Genomic DNA, 22,547 nt, shown 5'->3' on the forward strand with positions numbered 1-22,547 from the left:
AAGAATCAGTATCGGAGAGTGCCATTCAGCAAAATCCTGAATGACATTATTTTTGGGGAGGAAGATCACAGATTTGAATTCTTGTTTGCCCTATACACGCTGGGTACCTTTCTATGTTCGTCATCTAGCTCAGAAGTGAGTGAGAGGCTGCTGAGAGTCATGCGTTCCACGATGGATGACTTTGGAAAGTATGATTGGACAACACATGTTATGGAGGACCTATGGAAGGAAATGGCTGACTTTATGAAGCTGTATAGACATGGTAATGATGGGCAGGGGAGCAGTACTGTTGGTGGCTGCATATACTTGCTTCTGGTATGACTATTTTGTTTCTCACTATGCAATACTTTATTGGCAATATGAACAATGTAATTAGTGATGATATGTGGTGTTGCAGCTTTTTTTCGGTGAGCATTTTAACCTCATCCAAGGTTCGTAGCGAGGCTCCACTAGTGCTATCCAATACTGGACAGATGAGAAGATCAAAGAATTGGCAACTACTGAGAGAAAGAGCGTCAGGGGGCTGTTGTATGGTGAGAAGGGAATGATGTTGTGTCTGGCAAAGACGAGAGGATAAATGTTGATTCTCTGGACCCGGTATGTATATCTTTGGTAGAGTGATATTCTTGGTGAAGTGAACTTCTTGTTTGTGATAGTTACATTATCATTTGATAAACTGAACTTGGTATATATAAAACTTATGTTGTGATTAGGTTTAGTGAAGTTGTCATTTGTTATAGTTGACATTGTTACTTGATAAACTTAACCTATTAAAAATGGTACCAAAGTTGTGATTGGGTAATGTGAACTTGTCATTCAGTAAAGTTCAGGTTTGGGTTGTTATTTGATGAAGTTGTTATTGATTATGCCTAAGTTGTGATGGGGTCAAGTGAACCTGTCATTTGTTACAGTGTAGTTGTTATTTGATGTACCGAAGTTGCTAATTATAATTTATCAGTTGTGATTGGCTAAACTGAACTAGTCATTTAATATAGTAAAACTATTATCTGACATACCGAAGTTGTTATTTATACTACTGATGAACTTGTTATTCACAATAGGGAGAGGCTGTTATCTGTTATAGTGTAGTAAGCTTGTAATTTCATATACTGAAGTTGTTATTTATAATAGTTAACTTGTCATTGGGTAAAGTGAGATTGTCATCTGCAATAGTGAGATCATGATGTGGTATAATTATGTTGCTAGTAAATTGATAAACGCCATTGTCATACAGGAGCTGAAGCAGTTACGTGCACGATTAATAAAGAGGATAGAAGAAAGCCATCAGAGGCTAATGAATATGATAGATGAGGAGCTGTTGAAGGTGCACATTCCAAGAGAAACAAATGGGAAGAGAAAAGGAAAGGCTCCTGCTGAGACACTCGCATCAACTGTTAGTGGGTCTGAAGATGATGAGAAGGAGGAGAGACAGCATGCTGGTGAGACTAGTGAAGCTATACAGAAGAATGATGGAGGGAGTGATGGTGAGAGTAGTGAGGAGAAGGAGAAAGATGACAAAGGGAGTGATGATGAGACAAGTGAGAAGGAGGAGGAGGACAAGGAGAAGGGTGACAGGGGGAGTGATGATGGGACAAGTGAGGAGGAAGACAAGAAAAAGGATGATGGAGAGAATGATAAAGATAGTCAGGACAAGGATGAGGGACATAGTGCACAGAAGGACAATGATGAAATAGAGGGTGACATACACACGCCTACTACCCCATAAACCTGTCATCCAATGTTGAAGGTGATGATGCGGAGGGTCACACAGCTGTCACTGTATCCCCCTAGCAATTGTCAAATATGTTGACCCTATTGAGAGCCAAACCCCCATCAGGGTAGAACCTGTGATAGCAGCTGAAGGTGTGCAGGCACAACAAGTAAGGAGATCTACCAGGGTTCGCTTCAGCAAAATTAAGTCTCCTTGGTTGGAGTTGAAGGCACAAACAAGGTTGAAGAGGCCTGCGGAGGATAAAGATATTTTCTTCACCATTGTCAGCCGAAGTGTGAAAGGTGATGAAGGCGACTAGTAAGTATTGTGATACTTAACTTTTCTGATGGGGTTTTGTTATCACTTGTTAACATAACCCATATGCTAACTCACTTCAACCATTGTCAGTCCTTTGATTAAAATGTATGATGAAGACATTACCCGACGCTTGCTGCATTCTCTTGGGGGAAATAACAGAGTTAGTAACAGGGTCATGTCATTAGTTTGTAAGGCTATGGTGGATGAGCAACAGGCTGTGGAAGGGCGAGTAAGGAGGCATATTTTTGATGCGGACTTCATGGTGAGGTTTCTTCATTAGTTTGTGAAATGATAAGTTTGGATATGAAAATTACAAGTCCTCAAAGGCAAATGACAAGTGTAGTATATAAAGTAACAACACTGTTAAGGCAAATAACTGTCTAAAGAAACTAATTGCAAACTGACAAAATCAATTTATGTTCTTTATCAGGAGCTAATGATTCGTGACCCAGCTCGGTGGGACCCTAACTACCATGCACGACAAATAATTCCTCAATTTGTCAGGTACAACATAGGTGACTGTGACTTGGTTATGGGTCCTGCACCTGTTGGTGAGCACTGGTTTTGCTTTGCCCTTGAACCCAATACCATGAAGTTCTATGTCTTGGATTCCATGTGAGGAACTATTCAACCTGAGAAGACCACAACTAAGAAGAAGCAAGTAGTCACCTATGACCCTCAGGAAATGGCCATAGCAGGATGTGTAAGAATCACCTGGGCATATTACATTGTATTATTACTGTCTGAAATTATAGTGATGTTGATAAATATCTGATATATGTGTAGAGAGAAAGGTTCCACGACATTATCAGCATGGTTAGGCCAAATTTGACTGAGAAAATGCCAAATTTGGAAATTGTGTGGCCTGATGTACCTCAACAGAGTAATTTGTGAGTATACATACACTGCAGATGTAATTTGCTAATTTCCTATATTTATTCTTGAATTGTTAAACTGTGATGGTGGTGGTGTTCCCAGGAGGGACTGTGGGGTACATGTCCTAATATGGCTCAGCAGATGGGAACCCGATGTTCCACTAGAATACACCCAGGTGATGTGGTTTGCTTAATTGTTGTGACTGGTAAAGGGGCAAAGTGAGATTAACTTGCTGTTGAATCTGTTTTGCAGGGAAATGTGGCAGCTTTTCGACGTGATCTAATGTGGTAGCTAGTGAACCATGATAACAATGAATGCCGTGAGGATGCGCTGAATCTTATTCCACATCCATAGAAGGGGCGAACATTCAAAAGGAGCAGAAAGTCCCTATAGAGAAAGAATTTGGGCCATGAAGGACATTGACTGTAGATAATGTTACTACGTTATCATTATGTGTAGTGAACTTGTTGTCTGGCCTAACTGCTACCCAGTTATGAGAATTATGTAATGGTGAAATGACATTTTTATTGACATAATTGAAATTGTGTTCAAGTGATGCTATTTCCACTTTTTTTTAATGTATTACAACATCAATATGCTAATTAACAAGTCCGTTAAGCAATACATGAAGTACCTTTTTTTTTAATGAAATGATACTATTTCCACTTTTGTTTAACATATGACAACTTCAGTATGCTAAATAACAACTCCAATTAAATGATACATGAACTTCAATTTTTTCTAATGAAGTTATAGTATTTCCACTATTGTTTAACGAGTGACAACTTCACTTAGCGAAATAACAACTTTGGAAGTGGAATTGGTGAAGTTTATTTTTTTCCTGTTTAAATGATAGTATTTCCACTTTTGTTTACCCAGTAACAACTTCAGTTTGCAAATAACAACTTCGGAAGTGGAATTGGTGAAGTTCATTTTTTTCCTGTTTAAATGACAATCTTTCCAATTTTGTTTACCTAGTGACAACTTCACTTTGCGAAATAACAACTTTGGACGTGGAATTAGTGAAGTTCATTTTTTCCTGTTTAAATGACAGCCTTTCCACTTTTGTTTACCCAATGACAACTTCACTTTGCGAAATAACAACTTCGGAAGTGGAGTTGGTGAAGTTCTTTTTTTCCCTGTTCAAATGACAACCTTTCCACTTTTGTTTACCCAGTCACAACTTCACTTTGCGAAATAACAACTTCGGAAGTAGAGTTGGTGAAGTTCATTTTCTCTTGTTTAAATGACAGCCTTTCTACTTTTGTTTACCCAGTGACAACTTCACTTTGCGAAATAACAACTTCGGAAGTGGAGTTGGTGAAGTTCATTTTCTCTTGTTTAAATGACAACCTTTCCACTTTTGTTTACCCAGTGACAATTTCACTTTGCGAAATAACAACTTCGAACGTGGAATTAGTGAAGTTCATTTTTTCCTGTTTAAATGATAGCATTTTCACTTTTGTTTACCCAGTGACAACTTCACTTTGCGAAATAACAAGTCTGGTTAACCAATTGGCAACATCAGTATGCCAAATAACCACAAAGCACAAGTGGTTTGACAGCAACCTCAATTTGTTGATATAACAAGTAAGCAGTTTGCATTTACAATACAACCAAGGCAATTTACAGCAATACTAAGTCAAATAACCACAAAGCACAGGTGGTTTGACAGCAACCTCTATTTGCTGATATAACAAGTAAGCAGTCTGCATTTACAATACAACCAAGGGAATTTACAGCAATACTAAGTCAAATAACCACAAAGCACTGGTGGTTTGACAGCAACCTCTATTTGCTGATATAACAAGTAAGCAGTTTACATTTACAATACAACCAAGGGAATTTACAACAATACTAAGTCAAATAACCACAAAGCACAGGTGGTTTGACAGTAACCTCTATTTACTGATATAACAAGTAAGCAGTCTGCATTTACAATACAACTAAGGGAATTTACAGCAATACAATGTCATTTAGCAAAAAGAAAGAGGTCCATTTATAACAACCATATTTTGCAATAGTCAATAACAAAAGGACATTAACAACGTTGTTGACTTCATTTTCCCTTGTCAGCAAACATATTACTTGTAAAAATAGCTGTGTAGCTATGCAATCTAGCAACACCCTTCTCCTAAAAAAAATAAAGAAGGGTGGAGCGTATATACACCAAAAAATTAGTTGTCCCTTGTAGAAATTAACTTCAAAATGGGTTGGGATTTTTGCAAGTCCTCCTTGTGTGTCCAGGTTGGTGGCATCTGGTGCAATGGTAGACTTTTTTGTTCTGGAATTGTGATTCCTTCCATTTAGTCCTTGGTCTTCCAGGAGGCCTACTTGTATTTGGTGGTAAAAGTAGAGTTTGTTCAGCAAGATTCTCAAACATATAGTCATTTGGGCTAGGCATATCGATTGTTACCACTAGAACCATGCTCCTGCCATTTATTTTCTCCTGTGCTGAAATTTTGTAATAGTCTTCAACATATTCATATACATTTCCCCCCACAGTCTTAATGGCTGCACAAGCATGGTAGCATGGAATTCCTGACATTTGCCAACCAAGACAACTATATTGGTGTAGACCAAGGTCTACTCTTTGATCTCCACGAGATGTATGTACAAACAGTCTTCCGCCTCCATAATTGTCACAGCTCATATACCTACTGAAATACACATTCTCCAAAATCGGTTTTTGGCCCAACACAATTTCTCCACTTACTCATAAACATATATGATGCATGCATCTTCCTTGCTACTTTCTCCCGATGCTCATAGATCATTTGGGCCACATTATGCTTTCTCCCCTTCACCATCCAAGTATTGAAAGACTCAGCTATATTGGTTGTTATATTGTCCCATCTTTTAAATGGAAACTTGCTCATTGCCTACCTATTCACATCACCTTGATTGATAACCCAATCATGTAACTCAGGAGACATAGTTCTCAGCTCTGCCATTGCATTATCAAAGTCACTGTCAACCCTTGCATAAGCTACTCTATCAAGAACCTTTAATGCATCTTCTTTTGACCATTGGCTTGTCATTTTACCTCTGTTTACTTTCACTTGTTCAGCACTGAAGTTTTCCTTCACATGCCTATAACAATACGCATGTCTTTCACCTCCAAATATTGCTTGGACAGCTCCTATTATGGCATTGTGTCGGTCTAACACAATCGTCACCTACATCGAACCAACAATTTCTTTAATTTTGAACAGAAACCAAGTCCAGTCATCAAGATTCTCTTATTTCACCACTGCTATTGCAAAAGGCAACAAGTCATTATCTGCATCATATCCCGACACTGAGAGTAGTGTCCCCTTATGTGGACCACTTAAATGAGTTCCATCAACATATAATATAGCCCTTGCAACACTCAAAAAACCCTCAATACATGAACCATATGCAATGAAAACTTGCTCAAATGTATTACCAACGGCAACCCATTCAGCAACTTTTTTATCATCAATTTCCTTCAATCTTTAGCATATCCATGGTATGAACACATAGGATTCTTTCGGTTTCCCACGTATGTGTTCCATGGCCTTTTCCTTTGCTATGTAAGCTTGAGCATATGTTAGCCTCACACTATATTCCCTTTCCAGTGTCTTCCTTATTTCAGTAGGACTTTTCAGTATGGTTCCTTATCTCCTCAAGTATTATTGATGACGTCAACGCAGCATTGCCAGCATAAGTGACATCTAGGTTATCTTGCGTTGAATGAATGTGTTCATTAACGAATGTGGTCACGCGTAATAAAATAGTATCCCTCCCAATAGCATTTGCACAAATCTTCCATGGACACCCTTCCAATTTATACCTCACATTCATCTTCTCCCTACTGTTTCTCATGTCTGTCGTTGCAAACTTCTGTGCAATACTAAACCTGTACACAGCCTCCCTAAAAGCTTGGGCATGTGAAATATATTGCCCCACTCCTGCAAAAACTCCAACCCATTCATGCAATTCATATTACCCCTCAATGTCCCTTTACTCCCTGAACCGTCACTGAAGTTCATCTAACTTAAACCCCCTCATTCATATGTTAGGCATTTAGCACCATAGTCAACACTGAGTGGTTCATAGTTATCACTAAGGTTCACCACACCTTCAGTCATTTCTCCCGATTGCCCAAACAAATTCTCACCCCTACACCCATAATAACAATATTCGAATAGAAATTAGCAACAACATATTAGGAAATAACAACATTCTACTGTAACAAAGTTAGCATAATAACAAGATTTGTATGGGAAATATCAACAATTCATTATAAAATAACAACTTACTACTGCAACAGACTAAGCAATATAACAACATTTGAATGGAAATTAGCAACAACTCATTACCAAATTACAACTTCCAACTGCAACTTCATTACCTTAATTACAAGATTTATATACAAATTAACAACAATTCATTACCAAATAACAACTTTCTACTGCTGCGCAATACACATGATAACAACATTTCTTTGGATATTAACAATAATCCATTACCGAACAATAACTATCAACTACAAAACTTTAACCACTTACATTTCTCCATCATTCACTACTCCACCTTCCTTCTGGTTCCCTTTCGCTGCTACATACAAATGAGCACTGCTATCATTATATCTAAACATATTGCAAATATCACCTTCATGATAAAGATCAATCAGTGTACCCTCAGCAAACTTAACCGTGTACTTAATTTCGCACCCTTTAGCATCATTGTGTACCCACTGTGATATTGTCCCCCTTAATTCCTCCAGTGTTATCCCTTCTTGTATGCTGCTTGCTCTCACACTCCCTCCACCGTATTTAACTTCACCTTCACTGTTTCTTTCAAAATACCCACCAACATGGAAAAAACAAAACAATTCCTTCCAACAGCTTGACCCATTGTTACAGTCCATTTTGTCATGCTAACTTGGAACAACAATTTACATATAAAAAAATATATCAGCTTTAGTATACTTTTATTCAATCACATTTGCATTTACAAATCAAGACCAACTAACTCTTCTCTTCCCCACTTGACATTAGGGTTTTACAAGTTGGACATTCTAAATGACAAGATCTTCACTCCTCTCCCCCCACTGCACCACCTTAAACTTCACACTCAAACTAATAATTATTACCTCCTTCCATTTCCCCTCCCCCACTCTCCCATTCGTGATATTCCTAACAGAGATCAGTGGCAACCTGCATCATGAAAATCACAGGTCAACAATCTGACTACAACGACTAATATTTTGAATCTCAACCCAAATAAACCCTCCTTAAACAGTATTATTCCATGATCAACTCCACCGCTCACTCCCTCCATACCTATCACCAACGACCCACAATGCCACTCACCACATTCAAGAACAACATCACATTCCTCGGTCTTACAGGGTAGAGAAGAAGAAGAGTATACTCAGAAACATTGAAACATTACTTATGTGATTCTCAACTATGTGCACCACCAATCTTTGCTCTTTACATTGTTTGTCCCAGCCTTCATTACTGATTGACTGAATTTTGTCTTTTCACCAACATTTGATTTGCAATTTGAGACCGGGTCTCTCATGGTAATTTGGCTTATTTAGGTGACCATAGAGTGATTTTGCTAATTCGAGGGTCTTTATGTGTGATTTTCCCAATAAAAAAATCATTACGTGGTTTCAAATATCGTTTTTTATTTATGAATATACCAATTTTATTTTTTTTTTAAAGATATATACACCTTGGCAATAACAAGTTGCTACAGCAGCAGTGTTACCCGTTATGTTAGATCAGGTGTCAGGCTTATGCTTAATATTGACATATTTGATGTTAGGAAATTTTTTTTAATAATTTTATTGAAATATTTATTTGAAAAATTGCAAAAAAATCCTAAAATTTGAAAAATTGCATGAAAAGCCCCCTTTACAAAATTATTGTTGTTTACCTATTAATTATTGTCAATTCAAATGTTAATATTATAACGGGTCCCTATTTATATTTTTTTATTTTTAAGGTTTTTTTGTGAGTATCCCTATTTATTTTTCTTTTATCTCTCTTATTCTTGGTCAGATTTTATCCCTTCTCTTATAAGATTTTTTTGGTGAAAGAAAAATTATGGGCGAGCTGCTTAAGGACTTGTCAAAATCATCTCTTTTACAAATTATTTATCAATTCGAGTACTTTTTTAAATTAAACTATTTATCAATTCGAATACTTTTTAAAATTAAACGACCTTTTATTAGAACAATAAATAATATATATTTAATAATTTGTAAAGTAGTATCGACTAACCTTGCCTCAATAGGTTGGAAATGTATTTGAGAAATAAGTTATTATTAAAAAAAACTTAATCTATTACTTTTTGCCACCTTAATCAATATTAATATTGATAGCATCGTTGAAATGGATATTAATTAACATTGATAAGAACAGTTTCACTCATGCATCTGATGTTGCCGAAAGAATTTTCCTAACAATTAAAAAGCCATATGTTAAGAGTTTTTCGAACAAAAGTTTAATAATTTAATTTTAATTTCACTTTATGAGACAAATTTTTGGAAAGATAAAAAAAATACAACATAAAGAAAATGTTAATTTGAAATTTAACTCCTTTCTATTAAAAATACCGTTTGGAGGAAAAAAAAAACTCCATTCAACCCTAAATATAAGACCCATGAGTATAAAAGTACAGGGAACATTTTAGAATAGTGAAACCCGATCTTTCTCGCCTTTTGCTTACTAATCTTTCTTTTTCAATATTTATAAACAATAAATATGCATAAAACATAATTTTAAAACATGGTCTCAATTTTTCTTAAGGGGCAAAAAAAAAGAAATTCAATTGGCTTCAAAATCAGGTTCAACATTGGTCCGTCCATTTTTTTTGTTTGGTTCAATTAATATGTTCAGTTCAAGTTGTGATATTGAAGAAATATATCTATTTTATCTATTATATAATTTGAGTTTAATTTAAATCGTATATGTTTGGTTGCCTATCAGCTTATAAGCCTCAATCTTTTGAAAAGTAACTTTCTTTTCCACTTACAAAACTTAGTTTTTAGTTGATACTCTATATCATATTAATATAAAAATTATATAAATAATTTAAAAATATTAAAAAATTAGTTAATTTAGTTATTTATAATAAATATGTGTTGATTTTTGTTTAAGGACAATACTTAGGTCAAGTTGTTCATACTCATTATGTCAAGTTGATAGGTAAATTTATAAATGCACATACTTATTTTAAAAACTAATAATGATAAAATAATAAGTATCCATATAAAAAATTTATAAATTCTAATTTACATTATAAAAATATACAAAAGTTTACGATAATTTAATAACTAGCAATAACAAAATAACAAGTATAATTAGAGAACTTAATGTAATGAATATAAGTTACTCAGCCAAAGTTTTGTACCTTCTATAATAACTCTTTTAAGCATTGCTATCTCATTGATAAGAATAATCCTCTTTTAATATATATAATTAATAGAGATAGTTTGAAAAAAAATTTATAAATTTTTAAAATAAAGTGAATTGAGATTTTATATTTAGGATTAAAACAAATCTCTCAATTAACCCTTTATATTTTTTTTAGTCACCAAAACAGTTTTTTTTTTTTTTATATCAGGAATCATATGTAAAACAGAAAAACTGATACCTAGTCACCAAAACATTTAAACAAGCATCAAAATTGGAATTTGCAGAAGTTAGTTTGGACCATCTAAGCTCATAAGTCATAGCCAAATATAAACACTAATTACAAGATCACGTATATAAGATGCAATTTACTCTTACTATATATATAGTACATAAAACTCTAATATCCTAATTAATTTGGCCCATAATAATAATAATTTAAAAATACAATATTGTTTCCAATAAATGGTAATGGCAGCAATGCCAACAAGTTCCTTTAATTCCATCAACTAACAAATTAAAAATAAAACAAGGAGAACATAGGTAGATGCATGTGCTTTGTGATTGAGGCCACAAATTGATTATTTCCAATAATATATTATATGAATTATTGAAAGGAACAGTTCATGTTTTAAGAAGATGAAGAAGATCTATCAAAGACATAATAATCAAAAGCTTCTTTGTTGGGAAATAGAAAAGAAAAAGAAAGAACAAAGAGAGGGAATTGATGGACCAGCTGCTCCAACTTATCTTTACAACACATATTATGTGTATCTTTGAAAAGCCATCCCCTTTGGTCTATGTTTAAAGTCCAAAGATGTTTCCCTCTAGATTCCATTTTCATTCTTTTCCTAACTTTGTACTGTTCTTTTCTATTTTCCCTTCGAAGCAATTATTTAATATTTATGTGGTATTAAAATCAAGAAAGTATATAAAAAAAAACATGATACAATTAATTAGGAATAAATTTAAAACTTTTAAAAAAATCAATAATTCATTAAAAATAGTCAATAATTTAACAAGAATAGTTATTCAAATTCTAGAAACAAAAATAATCAATAGCTTACTAAAAATAATCAATACCTAAACAACAGTATTCGTCAAAACTCTTAAAACAAAAATAATTAATAATTTAATAAAAATAGTTAATATCTTTATAAAGTAGTCATCAAATCTCTAATTGTTACAGGGTTGTTAGTGCCGGAGCTCCGATAGGCTAATAGTGTCTCCAACAAAGAGTGGTTTAGACTCTTTTTTTATCTCTTCTTTGATAAGAAACTTCCGTGTTTATTTTAGTCTTTTGATGCAAATTTTGAAATCCCTACTTAATGATCAATTTATCTTCTTTTACATATTAGCTTTTTTGATATTTTGAAATTTAATTGGTATTTTGGCATTTTTCTCATTATATTTTATCTTTTAATTAGTTTTTTTATTAAATTTTATTTATCAAACACACCATGACACCAAGCAAAACAACTAGAAATTAACTCCACTTGTGATTTTCACTAGCTCACTTTAGAGATTTAAATGCTGTTTTTTCAGATCCCACACCTACGAAAATAATGATGAAGGCCAAAATTTGAGAATATTGACTATATTTGGGTAAAAGTGCACTTGTTGAGATTTTCACCAGTTTACTTCTAGAAATTTACAACACTCTTTTTCAAATCTCACGCTGACTAAAATGAATTTTTAATATTGTAAATTGCAATATTTTATTTAGAGGGTGAATAATCAACTCCAATGCTTCGACTGATTGCGCTTTCCTTATAATTTAATTTCCTATTATTTTTATTTTTTATACTTTCTTCAATTAATTGATTTTACTGCATTTTCGTAATCTATTATTATTTACATTAGTAAAAATACAACTTTTAGAATTCTTTGAGATTTTTACTACAAGGTGTTTAGATGAAAACCAAACTATAATTTCAAAGTACTTTTACGAAATAAATATGTGAGGATTTGTCTCGTTTTGTGAAAAATATTTTTGAGAAGCACTTTTAAATTGTCAAACACCCCTTACATCAATCTCATACATTCGGTTTCTCTCCTCATCATGTCCCTTCTCTCTGCCTTATCTCTACCCCTTTCATTACTATTGGATTAAGGGTGTGTTTGGCAAGCACCCCAAACCATGGTTTTGGGACCCAAACCATGGTTTGGGAAAAATGTTAGCCAACACCCTAAAAAATCAAAACCATGGTTTTGACTCCAAACCATGGTTTGAGAAAAGCAGAAATTTTTTTACTTTTGGAGGAAAAAGGGGAGAGTGTGAGAGCCTATAGGATATGTATCTTGTTGTTTTTTTTATAACCATATTTTTTATAAATATATTTAATCTTATATCTTATATATACATATTAATTATTTATTAATTATATTATCTTATATATTATAATATATGTTAATAAAAAATATATTATTAACAATTTTATTCCTTCAAATTAAATATATCATAAAATATATTTTTTCTATAATTATCAATTAATTTATGCCAATTTGTATATATAAAAAGTACTTCTAATAACAACTATCCAAACACTTACACTTCTCAAATCACTTTTTCACAAAATCTATTCTTTCCAAAATCTATTTTTTTCAGAATCTATTCTCCAGAAGCTATTCTCCAAACCATGGTTTAGTTTCATCCAAACACACCCTAAATCTTAACCGTTCAGATTTAATGTTTCAAAAATATATTATTTTTTACCAAAAATATTATAATTTTACTTAAAAATATATATAAATCTTAACCGTTAAAATGTGATTTGAATTTTAAAAAATTCATTTTATAACAATAATCTACCGTTGTAAATTGTTCAGATACGATATTATTATTTATGGATTAGGCTCAACACTTGTCATAAATAATTTATGAGAACACCAAATTGCAATGCCTGGGGGCCACCTCTCATTCCACCCCCTTTAGGCCATTACATTCTTGAACAGGAAAAGATAATCAATAGAACGAATTGAAACCAATCACTTTCCAAATTTCTCTTCTTTTTCTGAACAGCTTTATCTGGAAAAGAGAAAATCAAAATGGGGCATGCCTTGAATTTGATTCTTCTTTTAGGTTGTGATTAAAGTCACGGCAACGTCTTTTTTCCACATTATTAATTAGTGATCTGACCAGAATTGTCCCCACACTTCTCTATGGGGCGAGAACTAATTAATTCTCCGATTTTTTTTTTTTGAAAATAAAACAACTGTTCAAATTCTTTTAATTGACCTACACCGGTAAATACATTGAATTATCCTAATTTATTGATTTACTAAAAATAAATTTTTAATTAATTAAATTTCACATTAAATATGTTCATTTTTTTCCCCTATCGTGCAACCAATCCTATTGAAGGACAAGATAAGACGGTTGATTGATTCTCCTTTCTTGTATATTTTTTTTTAATTTCATAGGGAAAAAATGTGATAGAATTGGAATTTTAGAACTTTTTCAATAATCATGGTTTATGATGTTTTCAATAATTTTGAAAAAGAAAAAAAATGGATCGGATACTTTGAAAGCAAAAGAAAGAAAGATACATATTAAAAACATGATAAACACAACCACTGGACAACCAAAAAGAAAGTGAGAACCAGCAATCCAGTTCACCCAACTGAGCAGAGAAGCACTTAAGAGATTGGATATAAAAAATGGTTTGCATGGTCCCAATTCATTGTTTTTTTTTTATTTTAACCTCACGTATTTTCTCCCAAAGGCATCGGGTCATTATTGGATACTAATATATAAACGCTTCTCTTAACAGAAATTTATACTTTAATTCATACATTATGTGTATGATCTTAATTCTAATATTATGTCTGATCCATAAGATAAGAGTTAGTTTGATATTTAATTTTGTTCAAAATATAAGATCTTAATTCATTTTATCTCTCATATTTATCTACTTTTTCCAAGATAATCTTTCTATTAGTTACACATATTAAATATTTTACCAATTGGTATTCTCACTAATACACATTGTTAGAAAGGGTGTTTTAGAAAAAACAACACATATTTATTACAAATAACTAATTTAACTAATTTTTCTAATATACTCAAATTAGTCAGTTAGCTCTTATATTAAGTAACAGAGGTAGTACATGTATTGCAACTTCAATCAATTGCCTTAATCATTATGTAGATAGTTATGAAATTCTTATCAGATGATTAAATATAAATATGAGAAATTATATGTAGTTAATTTGTCTGTGAAATTACACAAATACCCCTAAATCCACCCTCCTTTAACTGATGCTTACAAGCCACGAGCGATAAAAAAAAAAAAAGTAATTATTTTTTTTCATGTTACTGATACTTTAATATTGACAAGTGAAATTTCATGGATTTACTTCTTTGATTGACAAGTTAATCTAATTAAATTTACAAGTGAATCAAAATAATTTTTGCATGTTATTGAAATTTTATATCTTGTATTATAAATCGACTTCTTAAATTTTCAAGTTCCCCTGTAGAATTTACAAGTTAACACACGAATCAAAAAATATTTAGATTCACCTATAAATTTAAGATGTTGACTTATAGATCTTTGAAGTTTGACTTGCAAACCTCATATATTTAACTTGTAAATATCCAGATATTAGTAATTAATATTAAAATTTACAAAAAAAAAATAATTATTTTCTTTGACTGATGATCGATAGGTTAATGGTGTTAGCTCAATTACTAGCAGTCGATCAACGCAGATCAAGTTTCATCATCAGAGAGAGAAGATGAAAGGGTATTTTTGTTATTTTACATGATAAATGAATTACAACCAAGTCTCAAGAGCTTTGAGAGTTTTTTTTTCCCCAAAATTCACGAATCTGATTTTCTATATCATTCATAATCACATTTAAGGACAGTTTAACATTTTAAAAGTATTTTACAGGCTTCTACGGGTAATTGTTTTTGGGATCCAACTAGAAAAGTTTCGTCCCATTTCACAATCTGTTGTGGCAAATAAATTATTGATTTGCCATCAGAAGGCAAATAACCATAATGATTACAGAAGGCATTCTAACGAAATTAAGCGAAGTGAGAGAGAAACAGGGGCCCCTCAATGACATTAAGGAAAGCACTGAAAGAATACACAATAATTGATGACTAAACCACCATATATGTAATTTAACATCCAAATGGGAAACCCAAAAAACAACTGATTAGATTCTCATATGGTTATTGTCTGCATGGTAATGACTTTCTCAATTTAAGTGTCGAAATGATATGGGGCCATGCAGACCCCATGTGGGGAAGAAAAGAAGAAATAATCCCAAAGGTTAAAGAAGAAAAAAGAAGGTTCAAAACTTGAAATGATCATGAGAGATGGAGATCTAGAGACCCTGATCAACAAGATAATCTCCCAACCTCTCCACAACCATGTTGCACTGTCCAGGAGTCACTGGTTCCTCGTACACCCCAAAAACTAGAGCTTGTCCAGTTTTCTTTATGGTGATGCCTCCAGATCCCTACCCCATTCAAGAACACACAACTGAGTTCCCATACAAACATTTTACAAACGGATTCAGTATTCCATTGATCCTTGTCCAACATAGTTGGAAAGATCTCATTTATCTATTTTGATGAGGAAAAAATGTGTTTATTAAGAGAAGAATTCATTAGGATGCAGTAACTGTCCATCCCCACCATCCATTTGCGATTAAAAAGACTGCAAATTAAACGACCCAAAACGCACAATTCGATTAATTCTTATGAGTTGCAAACGGATGGTTGGAATAGATTCTGATCAGCTTTCATTGAATTCGCCTATTACTAAATTCAAATCCTCATTTATAGCCACGCCGCAACATTTTATATGCCAAGTGAAATGACATTTAAAACTTGCAGCAGATAATGCGGCATCACACAATGGCTTCAAATGAAAACAAATGGAGGAAATTTCTGAGACTGAGTTCGATACGTCACCAAAGGAATCCAAATCCAGAGATTTTACATGATAAAATGTTTAAAATTAATAAAAGCTTTTGGACTCACGACTTGCAGATTTTACAGCTAAATTTAATGGAGGGAATATTACCTTCTTCCCACGGATGACAGCTCCAGGCTCTCCCTGGATTACCATGTACTTGGTGCCCGCAATGTGCAAGCCTTTGGGAGCAAGATAGCCTGGTTCCTCAAAATCTTTCTTGACATCTTCGATCTCGTCGGGCTTAAACTGGAAAGCAATATTCAAATAATGTCAGATCCTGGAAAGTTCTGTTGCTATACGACTTGAGAATTAAATAATCTTCCTGTTCAAGTCAATTCGTAGAACTTTAAGATGCTGACAAATGCTTAAGTGCCAAACATATAACAACTCTAGTTGTAGTACGCACAGCAGAACAATCGGATTCTACACAGGAATGGTCGCAAATATGGATCCATATTCCTTCGTCCAGAATACAAAACACACACATTCGTAAAGATAATCACGCATAGAGCATAGTTACATACAATAAGAGAGTATAAGTTCTTAGGAGCTAGGAAGTAATAGGTGAGATATATTTCAGGATTTGAACATGAAATTGGAGAATCGGCAGAATAGAATTAATGTATTTTAGAAATTCATAGCAAATTATATGTTACAAACAAGGTGAAATAATCGGATTCCGTGTAATACAAGACACAATCTAGTTCCCAGACAGAAAAGAAGAGTAACCAATAGATCAAACGAAGCCTCAGATCAACAGCGATTCAGGAACCAAAATAAAAAGAGAAGACGACGAAATCCGAATGCATTGCGATGAACGATAACATATTGAGATTATAAGACTGGAGAAAGGAAGAGGAAGAGAAAGAACAACCTGAGGGAAGGAAGAACTCTGAGCCCAGACGGAGCCGTCGAGGCCGATGATGGCGGCGGCGGCGAGGTGCTGGCCCTGACCATCGATGTCGCACATCAAGTGATCATCAACGTATGTCTGCCACGACATTTTTCTTGAAACGATTTGATTGAGACGAGTTTCGGAGAGAAGAGGAGAGGGATGAACTGCTTCTTTGGAATGGAAGCTAAGTGAGTTTGGGAATTTGCATACAATGAGAGAGCCTTTTTAGCCAAAACGTAAATAAATATAACAGACTTTGAAGCTGGCCGTCATTCACTGCCATCCTTCCCTTCCTCCTTCATTTTAGCACCCCTTCCACTCTATTTTCTCTCTCATCCTCATGTTCTCTTTCTTTTTCTTTGACCACTTTTTTTCTTACATTTTTTTTCCTTTTTTATTTCAACTTTGCATCACTTCATTATTTAATATTTATCTATAATTGCAATATGTGTATGAACTATGAAGGAGAGATAGACCACGATCCATGAAAAATATAAGAATGTAAAAAGGAAGAATTGTGAAGGAATCCCAAAAAAATGTATATAATTCCTAAGAAGGCTCAGTGATAACAGAAACTTGTATTTCAATTTAAGAAATGAAAACAGCTTACTTATCATTAAGACTGGTAATAGAAGTTATTTTCTTTCCTTGAAATCTATTATAATTCTTTCATTCAAAAGGTCTTTCAAAATGGCTTAATTCCGATGAAAGTATTTATGGACTATTTTGGAAAAAAAAAATTTGGTGACATCACCTAGTTACTCCTTAATAAATTAGTTCTTATTATCTTAGTTGTTGTTATTTGATAAGTTATATTTGTCAAACTATTGTTGCCATTTTGTTTTTTAAAATAAGGCATCTAAGTAATTTCGTTACAAAATTTAGTCATAAACTAGTCCCTAAGGAATTCACAATTATTGAGCTATTTGGAGATTCTGAATTGAGATTTGCAGATTTGAAACCTTTTGTATCTTTCTCCCCACATGTAGAGGCAAGAATCCATGAAAAATAAAGACTAATTTCTTTTGAACTAAGGTCGCAAAAATTAATTCCTTCCACTCACTAAAGGAATGTGCAAGTGGTTTGAAAACCTAGGCATAATTTGAGGATGTTTGGAATATCCTATAAACAGAAAAAAATGTCTTTAGGCAAGATAAAACAAAATTCCTCGCGCACACTTGTCACAAATACTATGAAATTACTCCTGAAAAGCTAACCCAAACACTCCATTATCTTAAATGCTAACCATTCCATTGCTCTTTTCCTTAAGTTTTATGAAGTCCTTACAGTCAGTCATCACAATCTACATTTCATTTTCATCTTTTCCCATCACACTGCATAAAGTCCTATATTGGATGATGGATCTGGCAAGCAAGAATTTCGAGGGACATTTGACTGAATAAAGTTTGATTCCATTTCATGCAAGAAAACGAAGGATTCTCCAAAGCCGGAATGAGCTACTTGAATACACAAACTGCTCTTGTCTACTGCACAAGTTGCTGGGAGTTGAACAAAAGTGAAGTCGTGAAAATTTTATGAATTCAAAAAGGATGGACAGTTGTCAACGAACTCAAAGATTTTTCTTTTAAAAACCGGTCTCTACCTTCAAAACTCCACCGCAAAATATCCAAGTACAAGAAAATTATAAAGGGGCAGCCCCTAAACAAAGTTTGCTTGCCATGAATTTTCATGGCTCATATACTGATCCTTCTCGTTAGTAATCCTTTTGAAGGCTTAGCCTCATATGTCAGTGTAGCCATGTCATAATCCAACCAGGGAAGAAGCAACAAATTGAAAAGGGAAAATTGACTCCCTTTAATCACTGAGTCGGTAGGATCTTCCCCTAAAAGCCACCCCCGAGCTGGTCTCTGGCTGGGCAGGATTTACTCGCTGGCCACGGTTCATCGGTTGTGCCCTTACTCCCCACCTTGCAACCAATTTATGTCTTTGAAATAATAGTTAAGAACACAACAAATCTTATTTCAGCTTTTGATCAATTTGCCACCTTCTGGGAGTTAGTGATTCCACAAAAGAGCTAATATAATAATCATTCTAACATATAGTTACAAGTAAATAGGCTTTAAGTCAATGCAAAGAATAACCTAGGCAACTAAACTAATGCATATCCAAGACTCACAGAACTATGGACACCGAGATGGCAGCATGTCAATTACAAGGAACAACTAAAATCTCATCTTAAGTACGACGGATACGAGTGTCAAACACACACAATACTTGCTTTTTAGCGTTTTTATCCCATTTTAACTGTTTTTAGTCCTTTTTTTGGGGGGAGGGGGTACACCGTGATGAGCCTTATGATGCTTTCACGCCAGCATAAAATAGAAATATTTTAGATGACAGTAGTATAATGAACAACTTAACAGAGCCAAGGACAGTAAGGATACCCCACATTGGAGTCTTTAGTATGTTCTTTCCACCAGCAAGCGGATGCAACACCGTCAAAAAGTAGTATAAATGCCCGGCAATGATACCTAGTAGATCTGGCACTAGAGGTGAGCCGAATATGACATCCAAAGCAAGCATTGCCCATGGGAAATAGAAGGCCTGGATGGAATAATACGAGTACGGTTCTTACTAGATTCAGCAAGATCTAATCTGGTTAAGTTTATATAACTGACGAAAAATGGAATAAAAACTACAGTTTCTTCCAGCTGACATAAGACTGACGTACCTTGAGTGAAACAAGTCCGTATATGTTGATTTGGGCATTTGGAAATTCTCTACTCCAGACATAAAGAAGCATGAAAACAAGTGATATTCCCAAGAAAGGGGACCAAAAAATAGGGATGGCAGACAAGACCTGCAATCCAGATACCATGCAAAAGCAAACAAAACTTATGTTAGCAGGAAAGAGTGAAATAAGACTAAATGGAATAACAATTAAGGATGGGCGAGGGAGGTTGTAATTATTCAACAATAATTAAAACCAACATCTTATAACGTCTTTGATTCACTAAAATTAACTTCCCTCTAGTGTTCTTATCTTATCGGAACTTTCCCTTCCTAGGTTGACCTCGCATATGTCTTTTTTGCCACTTTCTGCAAATCAGTAAGAAGTCTCCTGGCATGTTTCATAGCTTATTTTATCATCCTTAATGTTTATAACTACTCCAATTGATGATATCCAATCTCTTTATGAAATATTTCTCACTACTCAACTCATGCATAAGTCAATTATTTTATACCCAAATATGCTCCAAAATAACTAATTTTCCTCCACTAGGCTAGAATTCGTATGAGACAGTGAGCATAACTTTAAGTGCAAAATTGCTAGAATAGGAAAGACACGCTCAACCAAAGAAACCATGAAATGGAATCAACCACAGTTCCCTCTCTATTCTAGCCGTGTCACAAGGTTCAAACAAACAGAATGGGTAAGACGAATCCCAAAATTGATAGAGAATTTTCCAAGGAAAAGAAGTTCGTGACCAACCTCCAGACCTACAAATAATGCGATATAGACACGTTAATATTCATGTTACCAACTTAATTTGCTCAGGGTCTCAGCCTTACAAATAAATCATTAGATCAAACTTAAGCCAAAGCACAATCAAGTTATTTTTATTTTTAGCATTAGAGGCATGCTGGTTGCTTTTTAAGAAATCAAGGCTTAGAATGAATACGATTAGTTTTGCCTTTTGGGAGCACTAACAGCATATATCTTTTTTCTTAAACAAATATGCCGTAGAATCCTGACCTGAAAGCGATAGAACACCTCCTCATACAGCAATGCAATATGTATCGGACTATATAATCCAAGTTGAAAAGCTGTAGTAGCCAACAGGCAGAGGGTGCCATAAGCCTTGCTTACAGGAGGAAGAGAGTGATAAAATCTGAAAGGAGATGAAATTTGAAGTATTTTATGGGTTTAATAAAGTCATAGAAACGACCAAAAATACGAAAGATAAATAAATAATACTAGCCAACAAAATGAACTATCAGTTAATAAATAGTAATGCACCAAGCAAATAGCATAGAAAACTGCCAGAAAGTCATGCGCTTAAAGTTATCACTTCCATGAAATTGATCAGGGATTTGGCTTATCAACATCAAGTCAACGTGAATGTAGTTAAAATCGACTAAAATAATTCCAAAATGAAGTTGTAATCTACCAATTAGGAAAGGATCAATATTCTCCTTCCTGTCCGGTAGAATTGAAGTAATTAAATAAAGATTATTGTACCAACCATGCCCAAACCTTTTTTACACACAATGAGTCCATATCTGTCCCTAATTGGAATATTGCGGTAGAATAAGCCAAATTTTCGGACAAGAAAGGTCAAACTACATTCTAATGCACCAAGAACAGCGCAATTCGTACTGGTGAACGCAGATAACTAACGGATACCAGAGATTCATTTAGCTCATGCAAAAGAAACGTAGAAGCAAGAAAGAACAAGAAAACAAACAGAGAGGGGGAAAAGAGAGCATACTCGGCGGGAGAAGACATTTCCGATTGAAAAAGCTAATTCGAAAGATCCTACTTTTGGATCCCCACCCCACAATTTTCAGATTCTTGGAGGAAGACTTCAAGACACCGAAAATGAACAAAGCTTGGAGTTATAACTGGCGTGCTGGATTGTCCGAAAAGAAACAAATTTGCGTGCTGACAGGGCGAATAAAATGGGTCTGGTAGAACCGGAGAACAAGTTGTGGACTTGCGATGAATGACCCAGAAGATTCCTTTTTGTTTCCCGATTTTTGTTGTCTTTAATTAACGCCTGGTGAAGGTTGGGCCTGATCCATTTCATCTCACGTGTAAGCCCAACTGATCCAAATTTATAGTCCTCATTTTATTTTACCAACAAGTTATAATATATGTGACTTCCGCGGGCAAAAAAAATACAATGGCGTGTGACTTTTTCCCATAAATAGAAACTAGAGGAACCAGTTTGCATGGCAAGTTGATCATATCTTTAAATGTCCATCTTAAGTAATACAATCAGTTTTTTTATAGAATAAATATTGATAGTGATTATTATAAAAAATCAACAGTTCAGATTTAAAATTTTAATTATTTATTTTTTAATAGAAAATTATTTTTTAAAAAAGACAGTTGAGGTGGCCTTAGGCCTCTTTATTACCCAAAAAAAAAGATAGTTAAGGTATTATCTCTTATTTAAATTATATACCTATTAAAATAATTATTTTAAAAAAAAAATAAATTAAATCTGGACTGTTTAAATAAATATGAATAGTTTTGATCTCATGAACTTGAGATGCTCATCAAAGTGATGAGCATCCAAACTGGTTTTGAAACTAAATAATGGATGCCTTTATTAAGCAAACAACTAGTTGACAAGATCAACCTCCTTCCTCATGATCTACCTCAGAGAGATTGATCAAGGAAACAAAAACAGCCGTTCATGCTGTGGGTTAATCCTGCCAAACGA

General features: G+C 34.0%; 2 protein-coding genes across 2 annotated transcripts; both read right to left on the reverse strand.

Annotated features, from left to right (window-relative positions):
- Window positions 1–15,347: 15,347 nt before the first annotated feature.
- Window positions 15,348–17,458, reverse strand: LOC114727709 (profilin). The gene is made up of 3 exons (XM_028914422.1): window positions 17,113–17,458; window positions 16,347–16,484; window positions 15,348–15,777 (listed from the first exon to the last, which is right to left on the reverse strand). The coding sequence occupies exons 1-3, from the start codon at window positions 17,239–17,241 to the stop codon at window positions 15,643–15,645; spliced, it is 402 nt and encodes a 133-aa protein (XP_028770255.1). The 5' UTR covers window positions 17,242–17,458; the 3' UTR covers window positions 15,348–15,642.
- Window positions 17,459–18,639: 1,181 nt separating this feature from the next.
- On the reverse strand, window positions 18,640–21,759 carry LOC114727647 (derlin-1). The gene is given in 7 exon segments (XM_028914339.1): window positions 18,640–19,078; window positions 19,508–19,698; window positions 19,826–20,018; window positions 20,499–20,571; window positions 20,574–20,595; window positions 20,852–20,987; window positions 21,588–21,759. Coding segments are annotated over 7 exon segments (762 nt in total). The 5' UTR covers window positions 21,605–21,759; the 3' UTR covers window positions 18,640–18,948.
- Window positions 21,760–22,547: the final 788 nt, after the last annotated feature.

The sequence above is a fragment of the Neltuma alba genome, unplaced genomic scaffold (genome assembly GCF_004799145.2).
Source record: "Neltuma alba isolate B1F8T4 unplaced genomic scaffold, ASM479914v2 tig00012505_pilon, whole genome shotgun sequence".
Classification (NCBI taxonomy): Eukaryota; Viridiplantae; Streptophyta; class Magnoliopsida; order Fabales; family Fabaceae; genus Neltuma; species Neltuma alba.

What these genes read in the sequence shown, in the direction of transcription:
- LOC114727709 (XM_028914422.1), bottom strand. Translation starts at nt 17,241, where the DNA reads ATGTCGTGGCAGACATACGTTGATGATCACTTGATGTGCGACATCGAT. An exon ending in AGAGTTCTTCCTTCCCTCAG is followed by an intron (nt 16,485 to 17,112) that starts GTTGTTCTTTCT and finishes ATTGCTTTCCAG; the next exon opens with TTTAAGCCCGACGAGATCGA. An exon ending in CTGTCATCCGTGGGAAGAAG is followed by an intron (nt 15,778 to 16,346) that starts GTAATATTCCCT and finishes TGAATGGGGTAG; the next exon opens with GGATCTGGAGGCATCACCAT.